Below are 25,550 nucleotides of genomic sequence, written 5' to 3'. Positions count from 1 at the left end.
GATTGGAAGGAGCTGCCTGAGAAAAACTCAGAGCTGGGCTGGACATGGAGGAGGGGACAGATGAGCCTGGACAGAGAATTAAGATCAGAAATAGAGAGGTACGGACAAAGCACACTGGAGGCACAGAAAAGGCACCGGTAGCAGTTTCTGTATCCTCTAAAATATATTCCCCACAAACCTCTGAATAGAAAAACATGCATCTCCAGCATCTCAACAAGTATCTGAAACTCACTGGCAAATTCTACCTCATCCAACACCGCTGACTCAGCCGAAAATCTACTGTTGCTGTTAATCACCTCCTTAGCACAGAGAAAGGCTGTGTGGGAGATTCAAAGCTTCCACCTCATGAGGAACAACTGCATCAGTATATTGCATGATGGATATTTTTTTTTTAATAGGAGGAGTTACACACTCAGAATAAATTAAAAGACGACTATCACGAACTAAAGATCACAGTTAAAATTTAGGGGCTGCCATGGTTAATGCTGTACAGAAAACTGTATAGGCTTTAATTACTACATACTGTTCTACCCTGCTTCAAACATACAAATGTACTTGGCTTCGGTATAAGGCAAAAGGATGTCGCCCACTTGTTGCAGGGAAAATCTGTCTGAAGTATTTTGAGGAAACAAAATCAAGATTATGGAAGCTAAACATGGCAGAAAAAAACACAGGAAAAAAATGCATAAGATCATGTTATATTGCACTAAATGCAACGAGGCAATATCCAACTTGCACAACCTACTTCTGCCAGCCTCTAAGTTCGTAGCTGCAGTCTCAGCATTCATCTAATAAACTACACAACAACATAAATGGAAAGGGTATTTGTAAATATATTCACAGAAATGTGCTTTAGACTCAAACAATTACTAGAACATTTCTCAGTTGAATGCATGATTTCTCACGTGTCGCACAGCCGTTACTGGCAGATAGGACCAATGCCAAAAAGTTACAACGATCCAACGTGCCTAATTTTTTTCCTATGAAAATGTTCAGACAGTGAAGGTAATGACTTAGTTTCTTAAGCATTGTATTTTTAATATAAAACAAGTTGAAAGAGTTAGCTGTTTCTGTAACACTTAACGCTTGTACACAAAGTGCGAGAGGTTTGATACAACAGAGAAGAGTTACCTGAATTCCCCACAGTGCCATTGTTCACCAGTGAGTTTGGAGTCACAGGATTGTGCCAGTGTCCCTCATGAGAAGTGCTGGGGATTCCCATGGGCCTGGCAGCAGGCTGTGCAAAGATGATACTGGGATCATTCAAGCTTACACTGCTCTGGTTATTTGTGGTGCTGCTGCTGCCAGATCTCATAGAAAATGGAACATTTGTAGAATGAGGAGGGTTACCCGGTGCAGAGTGAATAACGGGCCCGTGAATAGGCCAAGAAGTGTTGGGAAGCTGAATTTGGTGGTGATGGTGCATCTGAAGTAGTCCCAGGTTATGCAAGGTGGAATACTGACCTGGGGGAGATTGGGGAAAGTTAAACAAAGGCAGCTGGACCTGATGGGGTGGCTGCGCACCCTGCTGTGGTTGCGGAACGTGCTTAGACTGGGATATTGGTTGTGGCTGAGTCTGGTTAATGGAGGCTGGCTGAGAGGAATTCTGTGTAAATTGTTGAGGCTGTGGAGAGTAAGATGACTGATGCGAATCAGACTGGAGGGGAAAAAAAAGTATGTATTTCTGATTAGTTCACTAGCTATTTAATGGTGTTTTTCTTTAATAAGCACCCACTGTACTAGACTATTCATAAAAAAGGCAAAGCACTCCCCAGCAACACCCCAAATACTGTGCCCAAGTTCCTGCTGATTTTAGTAAGTGCAGTTTCACTGACACTGATCTTTACCATCAGACAATTTGGTCTGTTAATGTGGCACGTCCCATCAGAAACATAATTCCGAGCAAACATTAGCCCCAAGCTCTTCATTAGACTCCTTACACATCTGTTTCTGATTTTTGATCAGTGTCTTCCCCACCCTACTTATTTACAGCCCAGAATCTTCATTAACTAATTTCCTTACTTCTAAATAGAGTGGTTCTTATGACTACAGACACTTTTTAAAGTAATACCAAAGTAACCTCCTAGTACTTCTTTAATTTTTACTTAATCTGTTAAACAAGAACTTGAAAATCCAAAAACACAGTTTCAACCTCTGTATCCTGATGTTAGGCCATGGCTAAAAGCACAGAAATAGCAATTATTACAGCCTTTGCAGAGCTCTTGCAAAGCTTTCCCTTTCACCAGCAACAGGAACAGGCGTGAGCCTATTTCATCTGTTTGGTATTGCAACTAAGCAGAGAAGCACTTCAAGAACTAGGGTGGCTCGTTTTCCCAGTTTATCTGCCAAAATTTATTACCAATGTCTGAATTAAACTGATCTGTTTTTAAGCACTAAGATGAGATAGAGATGGCATAAGACAGGCACCTCCAAAGAGAAATACAAATGACAGACAGCTACCTAAACCAGAAATTATTACCTAAATCTCAATCTCCCCCTGGAGTTGCCTGTCTCCCCTCCACAGACTACAGCAGACGGCTAAGCTCCAAGTAACTCAGCTGCTGTCAAACTACCAAAGTTAAGGGTCTCTGCAGCTTGTCTCTATCCATGACTGCTCGCCTGTCCATTTAAACTGGCAGTCGGTTTTCTTCAGTAACGAGAGTTCTGCAGGACTCCCCCGTGCCAGCCTTTCAGAGCATTCCTTATAGCAGCACGCTGGGTGTCTTTGCCTGGGCACAAGCTGAAGCCCAGAAGCTGGGATTGCTCCCTGCTGCTATTCCAACTGTTCCTGTACGAGTGCCTCCTATGCCTTTCTACCAAACCAGGAAGAGAAGGTAAAACCTAGGATCTGAAAGACAACAACTAGTTTAAAGTTTAACTGTTATAAAGACAGAGCACATGCACTGACTACAGCCTTCCTGCAAACATGAGACCACCACAAGCATGGTGGACATGCCAGCAGCCAGAGAAGAGAAATGTTAAACTCCAGCCTCTTAGTCTGCTTCCACAGTCCTGCTTTCCCCTTTTCTCTCCCTCTTGCTCCACTAACATTCCCCATTCCCATTCTCCTCAAAACAATCCCTGTACAGCACCTATTTACCAATAACTCTTGGCCAAATGACAGCCATACAACACACACACACAGAGTCCATGACACCCGGATGACACAGGAATGTGCACATGCAGCAGGTCCAGTGTGCACGATGCGCCTGAATGCGTGTGCACCCACATGTCCAGCTTCAACTTCCCAAGCAGAAGTAGAGGCTCCTAGAAAGATACTCCTGTGTCATGTGACAGCAGAGTGGCAGTTCAGCCCTTCACTTAGATTAGGGCTGCATCAGTCCCTCCTCAACAGCATATTATCATAGTAAAAATTATGTCATAAAGTCTCTGTTACTGGAGCAAACATTTCAGTAAATGCTTGCTGATCAGTTAGGAAATACTCTGTAACTAAAATAGTCAACTGAACAAAGAGCATTAGTGATCAGCAGCCCCAATTACTATGTTTGCTTACTTGCCAGCTTCATTAACAGGCACGTTTCTCAGACTAATAGCTTAAAATTAATGAATTTTGCTGTATTCTGTACTCCAAAATCATTAAATGCCAACAGCTGTATTTGCTCAAATACCTTCTGCTATCCATCTCCACTCAGAAGCAGGTTAAACATATTTTATCTACTTCTACAGAGACTTGAACAAATTCTAACAGAACTATCAAAAATTTCCCCGTTCTTCTCCTTGTGCTTCTAGTGTGCTCTGGCAGACTTTGGCTCTGTGTATCACATCTGAACTGCAGTATGAGTCATCTGTGTTCCTTGCCTGTTCACGACAGTCCCTTAAGACAAGTCTCTTCAACCAGAGAATCACGACAGCCACAAACCTAAGTCTCCAGCATGTTAACAATGAGCTAAGCTTTACTTCCTTTAGTAACTCCAGAACATTGCCAAAACTAAGCACAAGACTTCAGAAGGCATCCTATCTTAAACCTCAAAGATAGTGAAGCTGACCTTTCAGAATTGCAAGCTATCTCGTAAGAAATTTTGACTATGTAGTTTCCACATTGAGAGACCATAAATGCTCTGCAAGAGACACTACATTATGAATCAAAGTTTCACTAACTGGCAGACTGCAGTGTTGTCATTATAAAGCCCAGAATCTGCTAAGAAATACTGCAAACCTGTTCCTAGCATGGCCCAGGATTGCTGGTTTGCTACAGCTTGCTCACTTCAATACTATAGCTGATTGGAACTTACACATTCTGATGGCTGTCTAGCGCGCAAGGGTCGCTCCACTTGCTGCTGACTCACAGCCACTAGCTGTGAATTGACCATGCTTCGGACCAACTGGGTGCCTAATCAAGGAACAAAAACGTTAATAAAAACCACAAGGTTATGGATGACAGCATAACGAACACCGAACTGGGAGTCAGTGATACCTCCTTAACTCTCACGTGACACAGAGCAGGTAAATCACTTTAACCTCTCCTCTAAGTGGAAACCTTTCCCTCTACTGGCAATAGCCAACATTAATAGTTACAGCAGCTAAACCCAAAATCTAACTCTGAGTAATACAAATTCCAGCATGAACAAAGTTCACTTTGCTATCAGGTGTGATTGCTACTTTATGCACAAACTTTTGGGCAAAGAAAGGAGAAAAAAAAAAAAAAAGAGAGAGAAAGGGAGTGAGGGATCTCAGAATACAGAAAAGCAGCAAGGTTCTCTCTGAACTTCATTTACGATTGCTTTCTCCACTTTTTCAAGTACTGCAGACACCTAAGGGCCTAATTTGAATGGGTTTGCAATTAGACTTGTCTCTAATTACTAATCGTAATTTGAAAGCTGGATGTAGCTTCCTAATGCATCTGTAGGCTTTTGGAAGTGTTACATTAAGACCACTGATTTTTGATGAAAATACATTTACTTACCTCTCACAGATGATGGAGGGTTAGCTAACATTTGAGAAACATTTGGAAGAGGAAATGCATTCAATTATTACTACTCCTAAATGCACCCATTGTGAGTGGAAGACAAATAATGCAATATTCTAGAGTACACTATATTTACTGCTGAGTACATTTTTACCACCCATGCAAAGATTGTACTTCAGGAGGCATTACTCCCCTTGAAGAAAAGTGATACATAGACTAAAAGCTGTATTTGCAATGACTGAAATTATCAGTTGCAGAAATTTTTTTAAGATAATTACCACGTCTGTACAGAAACTTAACGAGAAAGGATCTCAGAACTTTCCAATTATACTAACAACTCCTAAAGTAACTTACCTGGCATACTATTATTTCTTTGACGGGTTTGTTTGAATTCAGGACAATCTCTTCTAACGTGACCCACATCCCCACAGATGAAACATCTTTTCTCTCTTGTTTCTCTGTCATCTTCTTTCACTTCTTTTTCATCATCTTTCTCATTCTCCTTTTTCTTCAACCTGAATAATAATTTTTATTAGCAATATCACAAAACCACACACACACACAAAAAACCTCTGTAGAGTTGTTATACTGGTATGTTCAAAGGAAACGGTTACATAACCAACAGCTGTACCAGAATACAAATATCTCAGGAATCACAGAAAACCACTTTCAGAATCTGGGCTGGTTAACAACCTGTTTATATAAATTCAGAAGTTCCCCAGAACTGTCCAGAAACTATCTGACTGTATTAGCACAGAACTATACCTGCAGTCAAGCAGGTTTAGCCTGATGGTTTGGGAGTAGTTCTATGCAACAATCCCACTGAGGCAGAACATACACAAAACGAGTTAGCTGTATCTTGTAGATGTAACCTCCCCCTGACTGGAGATGGCATATTTCTCTATAAGAGTATATTAGCATCCTGAGCCTAGACAGGATGTGAAAGAAAGCACTGAGGCTCTTTCAAACACTCAGTACTAATAGAATAAACAGGAGAAGAACTAGTGACCAGGACCCAAGACAGGAAATAAAAGTCTTTTTCCACCTGCTATCTGTAGGATTGTTAAAATACTAATGCTGTTTTGTGAGCTGCATATACAATTTGAGAGAGATTCTGTGTGGCTGTGCTGTAGTAGCAGTTTGTGTGAAGAGCAGATCACAACTTATTTTCCTGAGGCAGATGTAGGGAAAGAAGTGATGCAATTGAGTGTGCTAGTGCTTGTGAGGACTATGTTAAGGGAGTGGCTGAAAGACGCAGTCAACCTGTGACCTGAGTGTTCCAGTCCAGTTTCACGTATCTTGAACTCTGCTGACTGAACAAAAAGCTGCAAATGAGGACTTTGGAGCAGGAAGAGACCAAGAATCTTCTGAAAAAATATGGCACGCACAACTGAAGATAAGGAGTAAATGAAAACAGCCCAGACTTTAGTCTGCATTCCAAGAGCTTCAACAGATTTTAGGAGAAGTCAGACAACCTACACCGAGTGAGTCATTACAAATCCAAAACCGTAAAAACATGAGGAGTGCACATTCTCTGTCAGTTCCTGCTGAAGTCTCTTTGGAGACGTTGACCTGCAAGTACTCTTTTTGCAGGAGTACTAGATCCAAAACTCCTAAGTGCAATTAATGTACAAGCGCAAGATCACTAAGTGACTGGCACTAGTATGATGTTACAGAAATGCGCCTTAACTATGTACATTTTTACTAGTCCTAGATTTTAATAAATGAACTTTTACCTGCCTTGCAGAGGTACGTTATCAGATCTACAGAACAATTCCAATTCAACACTGTCTTCTGAACATGACCACTACAGGAAATCCATTTTAATATATTACAAATTGTGCAGTCAGGTAATACGGTCTCCATCTGAATGTTTACACTATAAACAGATAATTTAGTGATCTAAATTTTAAGGTAAGCTGTAACTACAGATAGATCATGGAGCAAAAGTATTAACATATTATAGACTGATGATTTTACTCTGTGTGCTTGCATAAACACTCTCAGATTTAAAGAGATGTCCAGAAATAGTCTTAACAAAAGCAAAAATAGGATGGGAAGTTGAAGATCAGATATGAAGCTTTGATTTTCTCTGCAATTCAGCATATTCTCAATTTCCATTAAAATCTCAAATATCTAAATCTCTCCTGACTTAATCTCAAAGATTTTATGTTAGTTTTGTATATTACTTACCTCCTTCTCTTTGGACAGTCTTTCATGTAGTGACCAATTTTTCCACAGACACGACAACATCTGTCATTGGGTGCCAACTCCCCATCCGTCAGCACTTTTGAGTCAAAAAAGTATTCCTATCAAAACACATCAGACAGATACAATATAGGAGCCATTCACTTACAAGACTGAGAAATTAAAGCAAAATGGACAGCTTTCATCTCTGATTGTTCCCTACATTTTACTACTTCTTAGATTATACCTAAGTCATTTTCTTCCCCTAGATAATGACAGCTTTTTTCAGAGATGTGGAGCAGTTTCGGCTAAAAAGGGCTATTTAGTCTTAGGGCCAGAGGCTGAATTTGTAGAACAGCTTAGCCAGGCTCCAGCCTGCTGCCTACATTCTGCTTCCCCAAAGGCTCTTCAGAGGGCCATTTTCTGCACATGATCTATTTTGGTATCTGAGTCACTGCTTGTGTGCTTTCCGAAGCAGCCTACGTCCCTTCCCAAATGACGTGATTATATCCCCCTACACAGAACAAAGCTCAGGTGGGAAACAGATGGAGCATCTGCACACTGACCTGCATCGCTCGCCTCCCCCAGAATTTGCTAAGGACAGCTGCAGTTCTGATGCGTGTCAGCACAAAGGCCACAGTTTACAGCCTCTGAGCAACATAAACATTGTGAAAGTACTACCTTGTCTGAAAGACTGAAATAGAGGTACAAATAGAACTAAGTCCTGACCCCAGCTTGGGAACAAAGTCCTACTGTAGACTTAGGTAATTTACTGAACCTTTTAGCTACAGATTTCTCTCTGTACCACTAAGCTGCAATACAGGGCACTGGCTTAGGAAGAAGATCGAGAACACCTTCTTTGTTGGACACTTTGTAGAAATAAAATGTTATGGAATACTATCAGCATTATCTCCTTCACGTAAGAGACTGTTCATTTGCACACTAAGGCTGCCTTCTGTCCTGCCTTTTATCCTTACATAAAATGTTCAGTAAAAATCTGAGATAAGGCTGAACAACACAAACTAACACATATACAAACACACAGTATATGCCTTCCAGAAGCACTATAGCATTGTGTTGAACATGTATGCAAACAACAACAACAAAAAACCTGATTAGCAATAGTATTTATTACGTATGTTCACATATTGAGGCTGCACCTGGAGTACTGTGTTCAGTTTTGGGCCCCTCACTACAAGAAGGACATTGAGGTGCTGGAGCGTGTCCAGAGAAGGGCAGCGAGGCTGGGGAGGGGTCTGGAGAACAAGTCTGGTGAGGAGCGGCTGAGGGATCTGGGGCTGATTAGTCTGGAGCAGAGAAGGCTGAGGGGAGGACCTTATTGCTCTCTACAGCTACCTGAAAGGAGGTTGTAGTGAGGCAGGTGTTGGTCTCTTCTCCCAAGTGACTAGCAATAGGACGAGAGGCAATGGCCTCAAGTTGTGTCAGGGGAGGTTTAGACTGGAGATTAGGAGAAATTTCTTTACTGAAAGAGTGGTCAGACATTGGAACAGGCTGCCCAGGGCAGTGGTGGAGTCACCATCCCTGGAGGGGTGTAAAAAATGTGTAGATGTGGCACTTCAGGATATGGTTTAGTAGGCATGGTGGTGTTGGGTGGATGGTTGGACTTGATGATCTTAAGAGGTCTTTTCCAACCTATGATTCTATGATATTTGTCAGTTACAGATAACTACATCCACACGGTAATTCATTATTATTTGTATGACAGCAGTACTCAAAAGTCCCAATAAAAACAGGTCCCATTTTATTAGGCACAGCACAAAACAGAACACAGTCACTGTATCAAAGACCATTTAACACAAACTCAGAAAAAACACAGGTAAGGTGAGCAAAAGGAAAAAGAAGATAGGGAAAGATAAGGGGAAGTAACAATTTTCAAAAGATTTTCAAAATCCCTTAGAAACACAAACCCTGTTGAGAGCCACTGGGAGAACAGACCTCTACAATGTCTTAGAAAACACCTTTCTAAGTAGATGTTGAAAATAATTGATCTATTTTCTCATATTAAAAGAAAAAGTTCTGTTATGCATCAATGACTGGACCCTGTAGCACAGAGGAGTACTTTCTCTAACTCTCTAATATGATGTTGCATGAACACTTCCCTGACCCTGACTCGCTATGCAAATTTTGAAGGTCATCTGAGAAAAGAAAAAAAAAAGTTGATCATTGTCCTTTTCCTTCCTTAAGCAGTAATCCTTACTTTCCTCACACGCTGGAAAAATAAGTAGAATGTAACATCTGTGAGTCTGTTTTCTTTAACTACATGAATAGCTAGCAAAGTTCCTAAAGCTGTTTCTGGGTTTTATAGCTGATTTTGCAGTTTTCTGCAATACTTAACAGCACACAATGAGAAGTTTTATAAAAAAAACAGAACCCAAAATAAGCTTACTTCCCCCGAAACCACCAAAAACACCCATCATTCATGCAACTACTCCTGTGAATTTTGTATCACAGCAGCCCAATACTAAGCTGTACATTATATGCAGACGATGCACAATAACATATAGCGTGCACACCAAATTGTTAAATACATACAAGAGATTTGCTCTGGATACATCAATTCAGTGGACAAAGAAAAGTAAAAAACATACTAAAAACTACAAAAACTTACAGCTTCTCTTCCAACAGTTGGGTAGAATGGGGTACCAAATAATTTTCTCCCATTGATAAATGCCTTCATTATGAAATTGGTCACTATTGAAGAAAGACAAAGTTATTGTAAAACAACAGAAAAGGCAACACTTTAGAAATTAGTGAACACTGATTATTAGTAGATATTAATAGCTTACTTTTCCTAGAGACTCCAGCACCGAGATTATGATTCAAGTCAAAAGGATCTGTGTAAAGAAGGGGGAAAAACAAATCAGAGTTGGAAAAAATACGCTGCGACAAAAAATTTTTATTTTAACACATTTACTTTTAAATGCACTCACAGAGTGGATGATAGCAAAGCAATACTGAGTGTTTTAAAAATATGTGACTAACCATAATAAAGTAATAGCAATTTACTGATGTATGCTAAAAGTTAGGAGTCTTATCTCATTTTGTAAGCTTTAGGACTTGCAAACAATGTTTTTTTCAAACATTCATGGTAGTTTCCTCACGTAAAGATCCTGTGCAACAAGGAGAACAGATCCTCAAGCAACAGCATTCATCACTCCCTCATTAATGGCACAAAAATTCAGCAAGTAAGTACCTTCAATGGCAATACATTTGGATGTCCACTGTTTCTCAAACGTAGTTAACAGCTTCTTCTGACGGATGCTGATCACATATTCCTTGAAGTCAAATTCTTCAGTGTAGAATCGCAGCAACCCTAGCCAGAGTTCTCCAAGTGATTCAGTGTTCTTTCCAAGAGAAGGCAGCCGCTTCTTCTGCATGCAATTGAAGACACGATTTATACCAGTATAGCCACTGAAGTACTTCTCCTCCTCCTGAACTACCTCTCTAATTGTGAGTTTGTCTACCACGAACAGTTTCACTTAGTTAAAGTTAGGTTAAATCACTACAGTTAACACTACCTCAATCCTGGACTGTTTATTAAGAGTAGAAAGTATTTTTCATTATTTATGTTACTTAGAAATGATTTAAAACAAATGAAGAAAAAGCAGACATTCATTTCAGCAAAACAGGACTCCTTTGCAAAGTTACAATAATATGGATATGGAAGTTTAACTACTCTTTTACGTATTAAACTACTAGAAATATACTACTTTTCCATAAAAAGAAGCTTTAAGTTTTAGTGACTCTTCTGGAATTAGAATATTACCAATTCTTCCATGTCATCAAAGAAAAAGGCATTCCATCCATCCACCATTCTTTGTGGAATCTGTTTCCCATCAAATATCTGCCGAAACAGAGAGGGATACTGTTACCACTCTAATTCCAAGACACCTTAAAAGACTTGCAGTTTTGCTGGTAAGAAATAGCACAAAAATAGAAATATTATAATTTTAACAATTATTTCCCATATAGGCAGAATTACCCATTCTTTTGCATTATTGTTATGCCTCTCTCAAAATTATTTTATTTGTACTTGTTCTTTGCAACTAAGAAAACATGACTGAATTACCTCATCGAGATTCCAACATCCCTCTTGCCCACAAAATCTCTAAGGCGACTTTACATGACTCCTATTACATTTTGACTTCAGCAAAGCCAATGGGAAATTCCACTGTTATTCAAATGCACTCTCAGGGCAGCAATAAAATAACAACCCTCAACCACTACTAAAGTATCAGCAAGAAAGTCTGAGTCTCAACTGCACTGCTTAAGCCAATTTTCCTCTTGCGTGCAGACAACAAAAAAAGTCAGAAATGGATAATTTTCAGAAGTGCTTAGGAGTTCCAGAGTGTGTGTATCCAGGAAGAGGTAGACGGTTGACTAATTATATTCTCTCCACCCATGCAGTGGAGGTACAGAACGTTATTTTCTTAACAAAGTTTCCTGGCACATGTAAAATAGCATCTCTGAAGATGTACCAAAGCATTAGTTATCTTTTTTTTCCCCTCATCAAATCATAAAATAAACTTTTACAGATAAGGTGTTAAGCAATAAATAATGCTTCTAACAATAACTGATGGAAGAGCTGGACTCACATCTCAAGAGCATCTGTCACAGTCTCACAATTACAATTCTCTTTCCTCCATACCACCTGCCAATTTTTTTTTCTATCCTGTTCATCATACAAGTATCATCCTAAGACAAAAATCCCCCAGTAAATGTAACAGCAGAACTTAGGTCCAACAGATTCTCGATTTTGCTGTAATTTTCTTAGTAAGTTTTACCCACTAAAAGCAAGCGGGAGTTAGGAACCTGCTAATGCAGAAGGGCCCCATATTTCATACATCCCCCTAATCCTGAAAGCCCAGACTTCTCATATTTGGCTTGAAGAAACAGTGCATCTATTTTCATAGCCTCTTTTTTCTGAAAACCTACCTCCTGAAGAACTGGAATAACTGGTGGATTTCTCTGTTGTAGAAAGTATAAAACCATAAGAATATAGGCATACGAAGACAGACTACCTCGGGATGCATCACCAATGTCGCAGCGCTGAAAAAATACATTTTAAACAAAATACTGAATTTACACTTTGTTATTCAAGACAACAACTATGTCAGAAAGCAAACAGAAACCCCACCAGTAACAGAAAATACGTTTATCTCATAACTAAAAATTGTCTTATGAAGCCTGAAAAATAAATGTCCTTAGAGTCAAGTGCCATCTGGCAAACCCATAACATAATTTGACCAATATAAAACCAGAAAAGCTTGTTCTTTATAATATGCCAAATTAAAAAAAAAAAAAAACAAATCAAAAACCCCAAAACAGAAATCCCAACAAGCCTCCACATCTGATGTCCAGGTTTCAATACTGTAAAATTTAATTTCCTAAACTCATGTTACTAGAGCTGCTTCTATGATTCCTTATTGTTTTGGCTTTCCTCTTCGCCCTCTCCCCCCCCAGTAATTAATTAATAGCCATGTATTTCCATGCGGTACTTGCAACTTAGGCAATACCTGGCATTTTGCTAGCATACATAAGCATATCTAATTACACCATGGTCCAGCCTGCACAACACAGCGTAAAAAAAAAAAATCAGTAAATTACCTTACTATGCTTGAAAATCTTATGACAGTATAACCTTTCTACAGCACCTGCTTCTAAGCTACCCTTTGCTTCAGGCGTGTGTCATAATAAACAACACATTTTTAACCTCCTAGATCTGGAAAAGACAGGCATTCACAAATTACTTTCACATTAGCAGCAGCAGTGACAGCTGTTCCTGGTTTTTCTGCCAATGTAAACAGAGGAGGAAGCATTTTGTTTAAACACAAAGTATTTGCATAGCTATGAATTCACCTCCATACATATACATTCAAGAGTGCATGTCTCACAATTTGGAAAAACTTGTCTATACAGTAAGAGTTTTAGAATGCATACAATAGTATGCAATACTGCAAAAAATGTAAGATTCATTACTGTCAACACAAGGCATTTTTGTCTGGACACAGAAGAGACATGGCAATATTCTGCACTACTGTGACCACACAAAAAAAAAAAATCATTACTAGCCTTGGTGATAGCATAATGAACATGTCCATTCCATTGTGGAACAAAGTTATTTTATTAGTCTCAATGCACGTTATTACATTAACATCGGGTAGCATGATATGATCTCCATAACCCGTTTTTCATTTGCCCCTGCTTCGCTAAGCTTTCTTTGGATGTGTTTGGGGAGTGTATTTCATAGTGCAGCTTGAATAGAGAGATACACCATGTTTCAATTATCAAAGGCTGTATAGTGTAACACTGTTAGAATATCTGAAGAAAAAAAGATGCAGGAGATTTGGTAGCTGGTACTTCCCAACTCTTAAAAGCAGCGTATGTCCTAGGTAGACATCAAGTAGAGACTTAGGCATTCATTCATCAACCCATTCCTACTTCTGACTTTTATAGTAAGTAAAACAAGGCAGGTAGGCCAGAAGAAAACTGCAGTAATCTCCAGGCTGGTCCTAGATATGCAAATTTGGGATGCCCATGCACAGGCATAAGCCCCGACATCTTACAGTTACCATTTTTTCCGGTTTGGGGTGTTTTTTATTGTAGCTGGTTTGAAATTGAAAAAAACATGGAAGTTTTCCTTTCATCAGCTTTCTCTTAGACAGCAATCTTTCAACAGATAGTAGAAGACACCAGGACTAAAGAATTTGATTCTGACACACACAATCAGATGGAGCATAGTCAGCTGAAGAAAGTGCACTTCGTATTAACAGCATTCTACTGTCTCCTTTCCAGTTGGTATTAGCAAAAGGTAAACTCAGTGGCTATATTGGAAATCACTGTATTATAAAAAAATAAAAAAGAGGTACTTATTTGTATGTTACCTTTGCAAAAACTTTCATTGTATAGCCCAGATATTGCACTCTAGGATCAATAGCTGCATATGTAGCCAGCATTCTTGTGTTGTGCTGTGCCTGGGGGGGGAATTAAAAAAAAAAAAAAAAAAAAAAAAAAAAAATCAAACAGGTGTTTCAGTGTAACTTATGGTTAATTAGAGTAGCGTCTGTAGTTCAAGCACAGGAGATGCCTAATACAGTTGGAGAGAAAAAACCCACAATAATATTCTGTAAAATTCATGCAGCATTTCCTGCACAAACATAACTGAAAGGTGTAATCAGGACTGCATTAACACAGTAACAAGAACCCTGGAAAACACACCAGCAAAGAGGTAAGTCCGTAAGATGATTCACACTGGAACAAATTCCACAAATTGCATCTTCTTCACAGGTGAATGTGAGCCCATTACATACGTAATAGTGCAATTTCACTGTGCTAGACATAAGCTAGGATGAGATGTACTATACATGATGGCAGAAAGGCCATGGTGAATGTGGCACTAAAAGCTTCAGGAGCATTCACAAAAATGCTTCATGTGCCATGACGCTGCTCTGTCATCAGGTTATACAACTACTTGGGTTGGGCTGAGGGTGTGGGCCACTGAATTTAAATCATGTAGGAAAAAGTCCAAACACACAAAAGCATTTTAATTCTGGTTTCAAAATTATTCCCTCACACGATTATTTGACTGAGTTACACTGAATTAAAAAGCTCTCTTTGAAAACAAAATCAAACACAAGCAGATGCTTACCAGTGTGTTGTATAAACTGATATCTCCTTCTAAGCCACTTCGTCTATGTTCAAATTTTACTATAGGCACTTTGGCTGTTGTTATAGGCAAGATGTTTCTCAAACCTGGGGAAGCAACACTTTAGTACATAAAACATCTCCATTAACGACATACACAATAAATGTAAATACAAAAGAAAAAATACTTTAAAACACCTACCTGGATGCTTCTTCAGAACTTTTGCCAAACCTTCTATTATTTCTTTACAGTTTAACTTCTAGGAAAAACAAGTATCACAGCTTCAGATGTTGAAACACAGATCCTATCCCAACAAGCACATTTACTACCAAACGTGTATTTCAGAGAGTAAAAATCTACATACAAAAAGAAGTGATGAGCCAGCACATGAATTCATGGAAACTGGTGACTCGTATTCTCTCTGTGGACATCTACAGTACACCAAGTGTCCACAGGGCATTAAAAGCAAAATCGGCTGTATCTTGTTTCAATTGTACAGAGTACAACAAGCCAATGGGCTACTACCAAAATCCTACCTTTTCTGTGTACGGAAATCTTTACTGAATTAAAAAAAAACTCAAAGAATTATTAAATTAAAAATATTAAATTCTATAAATTTCAAAACTCTTACCTCTGCATTTTCATGGCCTTCCAAAGTCATGCAGATATCTAGATCACTGTCTCGAAATCCAAATCCATTCTTTGAAGAGCCAAACAAGCAAAGTCTGGCTTTGTCTGATCAAAAGAGTAGACCAAAAAAAGATAAACTATTTTACAACTGAACGGTAAGTGTTTACTATGGAATATTGCTTAACTGAGATGTGTAGGTGCCAATAAAAAATGGAGATGTAAGAGAGAGCTTACAATGTCACTTCCAAGATGTCACTTTTGACAAAGGAGGAAGCACAACACCTTAAAAATCATTTTTAGAAAGTAAGGCAGGATAAAGCCCACGTAATTTTTACAAGTGAGGCATGTTACAGAGTTACTATAACCATTAAATGGCATCTCTAAACATGGTGCAACGTTTTGCGGTATGTGACTGCACTTTCCCGTTTTAAATAAATCAAAATAATGTGCAAACCCAATCACCAGTACAGCTCTACCCCACAGATAAGACAGAGCTACTCTTAAGCAGTCCAAGCAATACTTCTGGTTCCACTCATACTTTATCTAGGTTGCATATTTTTCCTGTGACTAGGTAAATCTGGTCAATCAGTAAGTTTCTGTAACCATAACACACTGTTCAAAAACATACAAGCAATAATATACTTTACGGAACATTCTTTCCCAATTGTTTTGTTTACGTTTTTTGTTTGGAACACATATTATAATATATTTTCATTCTTGTAAAGGAAAGCAAAATTACGTAACTGAGAGGAAGCAATTTCTTCCTAACTGAAAAGAATATATTTATCTGTTCAACTGAAATCAACACTAGGGGAAAAAAAAAAAAATATATATATATATATATGTAACACCTATTCACAGCTTTTTCTTAACCTTTAATAGAATTGGAAATTTTAAGCCTTTCAAGGTTCTGTACCAGGTCTCAATCCTCAGCTGCTGCCACTAAGTCGGGGGGGCACAGCCGCTGAGTGGAAGTACCATTCACAGCTCCTTGGTCACAGGCCAGCTACAGCAGAACGGACGGCCTTCTGCGTGAAGCAAGGGGCTAAAATTCAGGAGACCTGCGTTTGGTATCTGGCTCCAGCACTGTTTAACACCACCTCCAAAAAAATCACTTTGCATCTCTATGCCTTGACTTCCATCACTTTAATAAGATACTTTTGCCTATTTTATCAAAGAGATATAAAGATACCAAACTCACTAAGATTTCTAAGATACTTAAAACACCAGCAACTAGGCAACAGAAGCACTTGGCCCACGACCCAGGTAACACTAAAAAGAGTTGGCCAGGGCCCATTCAAACTTCCTTTTTGTCCTGACTGCAACAGTCCTTATCTGCATTATTACTCTTGCAGCTCCTCCTCCACTCTAGGGATATTTCCATGCAATAGCACTGAGGGATGTTCGGTTTAGAAGGCTGCAGGGTAGCTTTACATACAGAGACAAAAGAGATGCCACTGCTTTAAGCAAGGAAAATGAGCAATGATGAGATGAGTTGCATCTTCATGCTCTGGACTACATGACTGAAGTAAGCATTATCAAGAATCACTACCTACTGTTACCTACCATTATACTCCTTTCTAATAAATCTTTCCAAACTTGCCAGAATTTGTTCTCTGTTTTGTTGCTCAGATAAAGGAGGAGATAATTCATCTAAGAAAAAACAAGTTAAAACACAGTCAGATACGACATTCATCTACCTCAAAAATCTTTTTCAGCTAATTAAAAGTATTGGATACCTTTTTTTTCTTGTTGATACATTTACTTCCCTTGAATATGTGTTTTTCTTTTTTATGTGTTTTTTCTTTTTATGATATCATTAGAGTTGTTAGGATTTTATTTCAGACATCTGATTTTTCTGCAATTACTCAAACACAGAACAGCTCGGTGGGCACCTGGCATCAAGCCAAGGTTAACCCACCACAGCACCTAAAAGTGGCTTTTTCCAAAAAAAGCCACAGAATTTGACAAACACAAAAACTAGTTTTGCCCAGAGCCTAATTTCTGGGAACACTACTAACTTTTTTACAAAGTCACTGAAACCTCCTGTATAGTGTTAATTTCTCAAATCTCTTATAAGAATTTGATATTACAACCACAGATTACATGAAGACAAAAATACTGCTCAATTTGTAGCCCAGGGTACCTGGAAGAGCTTCTTCCCACTGAATTTACTGGAATAATTAATTTAAACCTACAGGTTTTATTTCTTCCAGATTACAGATCACAGTTTATAGTGGAGTACAAACAGTTTTCCAACTTACCAAAACATCTTTTACACACTATATCAAGTATTTCTCGAAATCTGTCTGTCATTGGTGGTAGTGGTTTTAGATCAATTTTCTTGAAATCCTCTGGGCAGTCATTTTTGGAATGTCCATCCCGTTTGCAGATGCTGCATACTATAGTCGGTGGCTTTTGGGGGGGAAACGGCGCACAAATGCAGTTTTACTTTTAAGATAGTTCAACACATCTAACATTTCCATGTAAGTCATGCAACCAAGAACATTTAACATCCGAATGGCAAGAGAGTCTCTACAAAGAACAGAACAGCACCTCTCAACAGGCTGCGTTTAGTTCTCACTGTGCGTAAGAGCAACTGGAAATTCTACAAGAAAGTAGGAGGCAGGGATGACCACAAAACAACCAAAAAACAAAATCCAGGAGATTTTTCTTTTTGGTGGAAATCAGAAAGCTTTGCATAAGATGGGGGCAACAGACCATCTAGTCCAAATGGCATACAGGTTTGGTGTTTTCCGGCCCTGAATAACAGGTACTCTAGAAAGGCTAGAGCTGCCATTCATAACAGAGAGTGAAGTAATCACTGGGAGACTCCTGTCATCACTCCGCCCTTAGTTTTAGTGATTTAAAAGTAACAGCCCACTGATACATGACCAGCACTGCTTAAATACACAGCTTAACATGACCAGCACTACTTAAATATACAGCTTACCTTTCCTGAAGTCAAAATAAACTTATCAAACACATAATGCATTTCTTCTGTAGAGAGTCTGCCTTCATCTTTGAGATCGTGAGCTTCCACCATTGCTTTGCAGTTGGGCGAGGTAGCTGGTGTGCCAGTGCACTTATTCTTCTGCGAAGACTCGGTTACCAAACTCTGTCTACTTTCAGCATCAGAAAATTCATTACTAGAATTTGTGTCATAGGGCTGATCTTCACTGCAGTTACAATGGTGGCTTAGCTCATCTTCAGTTATACAAACTGAAATTTCTAAATCATCCCTCTCTTTAAGTGATTTTTGCTTTAATTCACAGCATTCAGTAGAAATAAGGGATAAAGCTTCTTCTTTGTCTTCATCATAACTAGAGTCCAATGTTGAAAGTAGCAAGGAATCTACGTCCTTGGAAGTACATCTTTTGGCTACAGCTTCCACCACTTCATTACATTCAAGTTCATTCTCTGGTACTTTACATCCACTTCCTATATTTTGTTTATCTACAACTTTTTCCCCTTGTGGAAAGCAACAGTTGGCCACAGGCTCTTCAGATCTTGTGGATTTCCTATTGTTCATTTTCCCTTTTTCTTTTTTCTTGGTATCTGACTTGGATTTAATCCCGTCTTTACTTTGTGGACATGCAAAATATTTATATGCTGTCCTAAATCGCTCCAGGATGTACTCAAATACCATCTGGCTATTTAGACTTCGTGCAACATTCCTCTTCAGTGCAAAAGGATCTAGGAAGAAAATCAACAATTTCATCAGTAATCTTCAATTTCTACATTTCACTAAAGCAAATATCTAAGTTATGATATGGCAATTAAAAAGAGATTTTTATAATCTAATCCAGAATTGTATTTGGACATACTTAGAGAACGTAGGGCCCACAAGGTTTTTGGACTTCTTCCATACAAAACACAGCCAACCATTCATGGCCACATGTGTTATCATAAACCATTCTAAATAGTGTTATTTAAAAAGAAAACCACAGATATATTGCACGATTATATTATGGTCAATTTCTAAACTAGAAATGAAAATAAACATATAAAGGCAAAATAAATGTAGGCCTGCCTGAACTTTTTTCCTTCACTGAAGAAAGATTTGCATTTCCCTTAAGAAATTGATTTCTCTAAGAGTAACATTAAGGTTATAAGGATTATATGAACCAATCTCACCAGGTTTCATTCTTAGTCCTTCCTAGCGATTTCTAGATCAAACATGTTTTCCAAGTAAAAAGAGCACTTGCATAGTTGCTATAAGTTTGCCTGGGAAGATAGCATCAAACTGAGATTCTGTTACTTCATAATTTCTGTTGCAAACTTAACATTAAAAAAAAAAAAAGAAAACCAAAAAACCATAAAACAAACAAACAAAAACAACACAAAAAGACCAACAATAGCAGGTATCAGAACCAGAATGCAATCTGTTTTTTGAAATTATTTCCTGTTTCTTCCTCAGTGATTTGCCCTTTCATCTTACAGGTTTTAGTTTCCCACATGCTGAATAAACACTACCCTAGTTTTAAAACTCTCTAGCTAAAAGTGATTAAAGAAAAGAATCGGGAGAGGAAATTAAAGCCATAGGAGTGATCTCAAGACCCATTACTCAACATATGCCTCAATAATTCATTGCTTGTTTTTCTCCTTTTTTGCTTTTCCTTCTCTCTCGTCGTGTACCTTACTGACTTGTCCTTCAATACACCTGTAGTAACTCATTCTCTGTCTTCATGTTTCTCTTTGACCCATTTCTCCTTGTTGTCTCCATCACCTCACATGTGTTACAGAAAAGCTACTTCATAAACATCTCTAGAAAGCGTCCAAAATTTGTTATTTATGCTTTTATAAAAATATCACCTTAAATGGTTTCTTAACCTTCCTCAAATACCCAATTTCTCTATTCTTAAGGCCAATTCAGAATACCATGTATTGCTCTGTGACTTTCCCTGTTAAGTATTGTTCACATACTTTTGTGAGTTGAGGAACAGTAACAAAGATGTCTTCCAGTTATAAAGAAGTAAGAGACAAAATAATTTTCTTTCTTTCTCTCCCCATCATATGTAACTCAGGATATGTATTATCAGGAAATTCATATGGTCTCACTTCCCGAAAGAAGCACTTCCCTTAGGAGGATATTCAGGCCCTGAAGCATAGCCTATGACATGACATTCTGTTTTACAGCATGGAAATACTATCAACGGGGAAAGGGATGACGGAAGGTGCTGAGGGTGTGGGTGTGTTACTTTGATGGGTTTCCTCCAGTTCACTCTGATCAGAGCTAACCTCTCCGCTCAGTCTGCATTAGAGTCAGAGGAAACAAACTGGTACCTGATAATACTCAAAATATATTGTGGTTTTTAGAAATACAGCTAGAGGTGCTGAAAATTTGTAGTATCAGAATCGTTAAAAAGGAATAAATGATGGCTTATAGAAAGAATGAAACAGATATAAGAACAGAATGGTAAGAAACGGTGAGATAAATTTACACTTTGTACTTCAAGGACCAGAGTTGCAAAAAGTAGTAGTAAACAGAAAATTTGTCTTTAAGCAGACTAAATAGCTGACAAGATGTACAAAACCCAATTTATTTTCTTCTCAGATTATTGACTTTGATTATTGTCCAGACTTCTTGTGACAGACCTGTAAGTATTAGGTAAATAAAGATAATAATGTACGATGACTACAGGACTAGAAAAGGGTATTACCCTACCTTCAATGGCTATTCGCCTTTTAGGCCAGTTTTTATTCTCTCTGGTTAAGAGTTCTTGTACCCGTATGCTGATGACATATTCCTCCAAAGCAAATTCCAGTGTGTAAAACTTCAACAGTTCTAACCACAGTTGCCCCAGTGAAACTTGGTGAGGAGTTTTGAATGCTAAGAGAGACTGAAACATATGGACAAGAATGCTCAACTGCAGTAAGAAATGAAAATTCCCATTTCTCCCTGGTTCCATCCAATACTAATATTTAAAGGTAAAAGCAGGGATAAGAGATAGAATATGGTTTTCAATGAAATAAAGCCATGACTTACATTGCCGTGTTTCTCCTTTACATTACTTTGGTTGTCCACTTCTGAGCTTGTTACCTTTTTACCACCACCTTTTTGTTGTTCAACTTTAGTTTTACTTTCCGCTCCAACTGAATTTTTTGCTGCACCATTTGTTGGTGGTTTGTACTCCCATCGTACAAACTCCTCTTCTTCTATACCTTTCAGCTGGTGGTCATCTGGCCTCTTTGAATCAAAGCCTTCAATCTAACAACAATTAAAGTATCTCTGAAACAAGACTATATAATACGTAGAAACAAAAGTTTTCACCAAAGGTAACACTGAAAATTACGGTATTTATCCTCCTCAAGAATAACTGATGCCAGAGAAATAAATTCAGAGAATTACAGAAGAAAATATTTGCCTTTTCTCCAAAACACAGCATGACATAACTGTACAGGCTATAGCAGCTGCCTTTTTTCAAAAGTCTTCAGAATCATCAGGCATCAACTGCGTGAGGTTCAAGTACCAATGTGTTTTATTTACAAGTTTCTTAGGCAATCAAATTCTGCACATTTTATGACCTTGCAGAACACAGAAATAACGTCAACACTTTAACCATAAGGTTACTATATTACCAAAGCACTTACCCAATTGCCCAAATAGGATGGTAAAATGCGTGGTTTTCTTTGTTGAAGAAAAAAGATCACCATTAAGGCAAAGGAATATGAAGGAATCCCACCTTCAGCCTGACAATCAATGTGACAGAGCTGTAACAGAATATATCATTACTTTTGTGATGTAACATCAGCATTTCAATTTAAAATCTATATAAAAGGACAAATATTAAATAAATGTGAGATACATACTAGAGTAAAATAGAAAATCCTTTATTTCAGAAACTGCAGTCGTCATGCCACATACAGACAAAATGCAAATTACAGTAATTCACACAGTGCCTTAAGTTACACTATTTTATTATGTGATAGTCTCTTCAGTTTTATCACATTTTGTGATTGTCGGACACATTTATGTTCCTATCTAGAACTTCAGTCAACTATCAGTTTTTTTTTATTGTGCAGTATCTCATATATGGAGATGGGAATTCCGTGCATCTGATCTGATACTGATCTCTTCTATGGGAAGTCAAGCGAGATGTAACGAACCTACTAGATTTCGAAAAATTCTTAGAAGTAGCAGCAGTAGAAACTACAATGCTGTAAAACAGGAATTTTTCTATAAACAGCTTGCTAAATCAAGCAACAATAATAATAATACCATGCAACTGATTTTTCAATAACGCAAAGACATTATAAGTCAAGTATGGCCTGGCAGCAATTTCAGGACTGAATTACAAGGCAGTTAAACGCTGGCTGCGAACATTGTAACTTGGTTCCTGTAATCACTGTTGACATCTGTAAGAAGTACAGCAGGGTATGATGACAGACCCTTTTTTGAGCAAGTTAACTTTTTTCAATGTGACCTCAATAGCAGAAAGTTTTCAGGCCCGATTGCTCTGTTGAGCTGGTTTTCAAGGAACAACCAACTAGTTCTAAGGAACTAGCGTAACAGCTTGCTACCAGAATAGTGGAAGCTTCATCTATACTTACAGTTTCACACCAAAATCTCCAGTCTCATTCTGGCCTGTTAAGAGCTGAACTAGTGGCATGAAGTTACTGTCCACAAACATTCACGGTATATTACACATTACATTGTATGCAGTACTTAAAAAAAGGAAATAAAACATATTTCATTATCCTCAATATTTATCAACTTACTCTAGCCCAGTAGCGGAAAGCCAAAACCAAGGGAATAAGGACAGGCTCCAGTTTACCAAGTGCAGCCAGCAGGTCCGTTGTAAGGCAAGCCACATCATTTCTAGCACTTACTTTACATGTCAAACCACTATAATTACAAATGTAAAACAGATAAAAAAAAGAGTTATCACCTTGTGTATACAGATGATGCTTGGGGCAGGGAGGAGGCGGGGCATCACGTAAGAACCCAAACTTTTTAAACAAAAGCTACAGAATATAATCACATTTTCTTTACTATGAACTCATCAGTTGGATCTAGAACTTACAGAAGTTTATTACAGCTAAAAATATGAAACAGCATTAAGATTTTGCTCTAAGTTCTGCCATTACTTAATTGTGCAATCTTAACACAACTCAAACTCCATGTATATCTTCCACATACCAAATAAATAATTAAATAAATAGATAAATACCCCCCCCAAGGCCTGCTGCATATTAAGAGTTGGTAAGTCCACAAAACAGCTGCTCTAAAAACTTTCACTTTGCTTCTCAGAATAATTATTTCTATTCTCTTAGTACTTACAAGGGAGTTGCATAATCTAAAACCACAGGAAGACATGCCAACCCTTGTTGCATTTACCTCCCCAGAGTTCAATCACACACCGCTAGCCAGTTAAAGCCATGTGGACATCACACCGCAACCATGTTTCATTTTGGAGATTGCTACTTCTTAGGAGTTTACTGAAACTGTCAGATTATGTGTCCTTACTGGTAACATGTATCTTAAAATGCTTTTAAAGCCTTGCATTAAACTGCTGACAGAAATTACAAATATCAACTGAAAAGCATTTCACTTTTCCCTTCTTTAACTAAAAGTAGTACTTGTATTTTCAGAGTCCTACAACTTATGAGGCACAAAAACAAAGCTAAGCTTTCTTTGTAGACCATATTTTGTGTATGAGCAACTCCCCTTTAACATGAATGTTAGCTAAATGTTACAGTAATACTTATCGTCAGGAGTGTAGGCAAGCAGCTGCCATGAACAAGCATACTAGAAATTGGTATCTCATTAAAAGCCCTTTGCAATGACATGTACCTTTTAACATCTTTGCAAAAGACAACAGGAACTTTGGCATGGAAATCTGACTCCACATCTGAGTACACAGCTAAGCAAGGAGAAAAAAAACACATTACATATGAAAGTCTTTTACAGTAATCCCAATTGTGTCTTTAAAACTATCACATTTACCATGCTTTTACAGAACTCAAATTACTTGCTGCTCAGCTAACCAGTAAGCAATATTTTCTGGTTACTTTTGATGCTCACGACCAGTATCACACTGTCAGCAGGAAAAAGAAAAAACAACAACAAAAAAAAGAGAAACCCTTGTCAGGAAACTGGCGTGGTATCTCTTCTAGAACCTTTTCATCGTTACAACATTTGAAAGACACAAGGTTGAATCTCTGACAAACCACCAAGTTAGTTTGAGAACCACTCATGGAGCTGACCTACCAAAATTTCCTGAAGGATCAAAAATGCAATGCTACTTGTGTCACCTGGTTCAAGACATGCGGATTACAGGGTTAGATGACTTCCTGACAGAACACGGAGGCTACAAGTTTCAGAATAGTTGTAATAGTTCTTGTAATAGTTCTCACTGATGTTCACATGCAAGTGGAAAGTGGCTTTCAGGTTTACTGCCTGGAATTTCTCCTATAAACACTTTTTGACCTGGCATCTAACCCTATTACCCTAAAGTCTGGCAATCTGAACTGGACTACCTGGGCTGCCATGCTCCTGCTGCGGGTTTTCATCTCTCACTCACACAAGCACTGGTTTCCAAAAAATCACATTCATAAAACGAGCTCAGATGCAAAAATTGATTAATTTTCAACCAAATTAAGTTTACAGAAAAATTAAGCATAAAAACAACAGCAGTTGGAATGTTAAATAGAAATTAGATGCAACTATAACTCACCACTGTTCTTCAAGATTTCAAGCACTTGTATCAGAACATCTGGTTGACTCATCTAAGATTACCAAAGCAGAGCAGGTTACATTATTCAAATTAACCTATTTTATTTTACACTTTGTTTAAAACTACTTAGGTTGTACAACTAGTAACACTACGTTCTTTCCCCAAAGTGAAACTATGTGTCAGTATTAATGAAAAAGTTAACTGTATCTATCTGCACCATGAAAACAGGTACTAGTAAACATATTAGCCAGCTTTCTTTTAGCCTACACCTTTTTTAGTTAATACTTCTGTTCTAGTTCCATATTAAGACATCATAAAGTTAAAACAAAATACTTGCCATATATTCAACAATTTCAATGTCAATTTATGTCACTAGAAACGCACAACAGTAAAGAATTTAATGTCAATACTTTCCCAAGGGTTTTTAAAGATTATATTTTTTAAACGTGTTTTGTTTACT

The 25,550-nt window shown here is 38.1% G+C and overlaps 1 protein-coding gene across 10 annotated transcripts in view; it reads right to left on the bottom strand.

Annotated features, from left to right (window-relative positions):
* Window positions 1–25,550, bottom strand: part of TUT4 (terminal uridylyl transferase 4) — a 56,150-nt gene that overhangs the window by 3,729 nt on the left and 26,871 nt on the right. For all 10 annotated transcript variants that reach the window (XM_075424484.1, XM_075424474.1, XM_075424483.1 and 7 more), the window contains 22 exons: window positions 25,091–25,142; window positions 24,208–24,277; window positions 23,133–23,259; window positions 22,005–22,124; window positions 21,400–21,621; window positions 21,079–21,253; window positions 18,364–19,106; window positions 17,675–17,825; window positions 16,977–17,063; window positions 15,412–15,515; window positions 14,982–15,039; window positions 14,784–14,887; window positions 14,020–14,109; window positions 12,071–12,184; window positions 10,902–10,979; window positions 10,329–10,506; window positions 9,922–9,969; window positions 9,744–9,826; window positions 7,121–7,236; window positions 5,282–5,442; window positions 4,254–4,351; window positions 1,132–1,657 (listed from right to left, as the gene is read on the bottom strand). In XM_075424484.1, the coding sequence (XP_075280599.1) occupies window positions 1,132–1,657; window positions 4,254–4,351; window positions 5,282–5,442; window positions 7,121–7,236; window positions 9,744–9,826; window positions 9,922–9,969; window positions 10,329–10,506; window positions 10,902–10,979; window positions 12,071–12,184; window positions 14,020–14,109; window positions 14,784–14,887; window positions 14,982–15,039; window positions 15,412–15,515; window positions 16,977–17,063; window positions 17,675–17,825; window positions 18,364–19,106; window positions 21,079–21,253; window positions 21,400–21,621; window positions 22,005–22,124; window positions 23,133–23,259; window positions 24,208–24,277; window positions 25,091–25,142 (3,505 nt within the window). The remainder of the gene's footprint in view (window positions 1–1,131; window positions 1,658–4,253; window positions 4,352–5,281; window positions 5,443–7,120; window positions 7,237–9,743; window positions 9,827–9,921; window positions 9,970–10,328; window positions 10,507–10,901; window positions 10,980–12,070; window positions 12,185–14,019; window positions 14,110–14,783; window positions 14,888–14,981; window positions 15,040–15,411; window positions 15,516–16,976; window positions 17,064–17,674; window positions 17,826–18,363; window positions 19,107–21,078; window positions 21,254–21,399; window positions 21,622–22,004; window positions 22,125–23,132; window positions 23,260–24,207; window positions 24,278–25,090; window positions 25,143–25,550) is intronic.

Source organism: Opisthocomus hoazin, chromosome 6, assembly GCF_030867145.1.
Source record: "Opisthocomus hoazin isolate bOpiHoa1 chromosome 6, bOpiHoa1.hap1, whole genome shotgun sequence".
NCBI classification, from domain to species: Eukaryota; Metazoa; Chordata; class Aves; order Opisthocomiformes; family Opisthocomidae; genus Opisthocomus; species Opisthocomus hoazin.
This window is presented reverse-complemented; position numbering and strand designations above follow the sequence as displayed.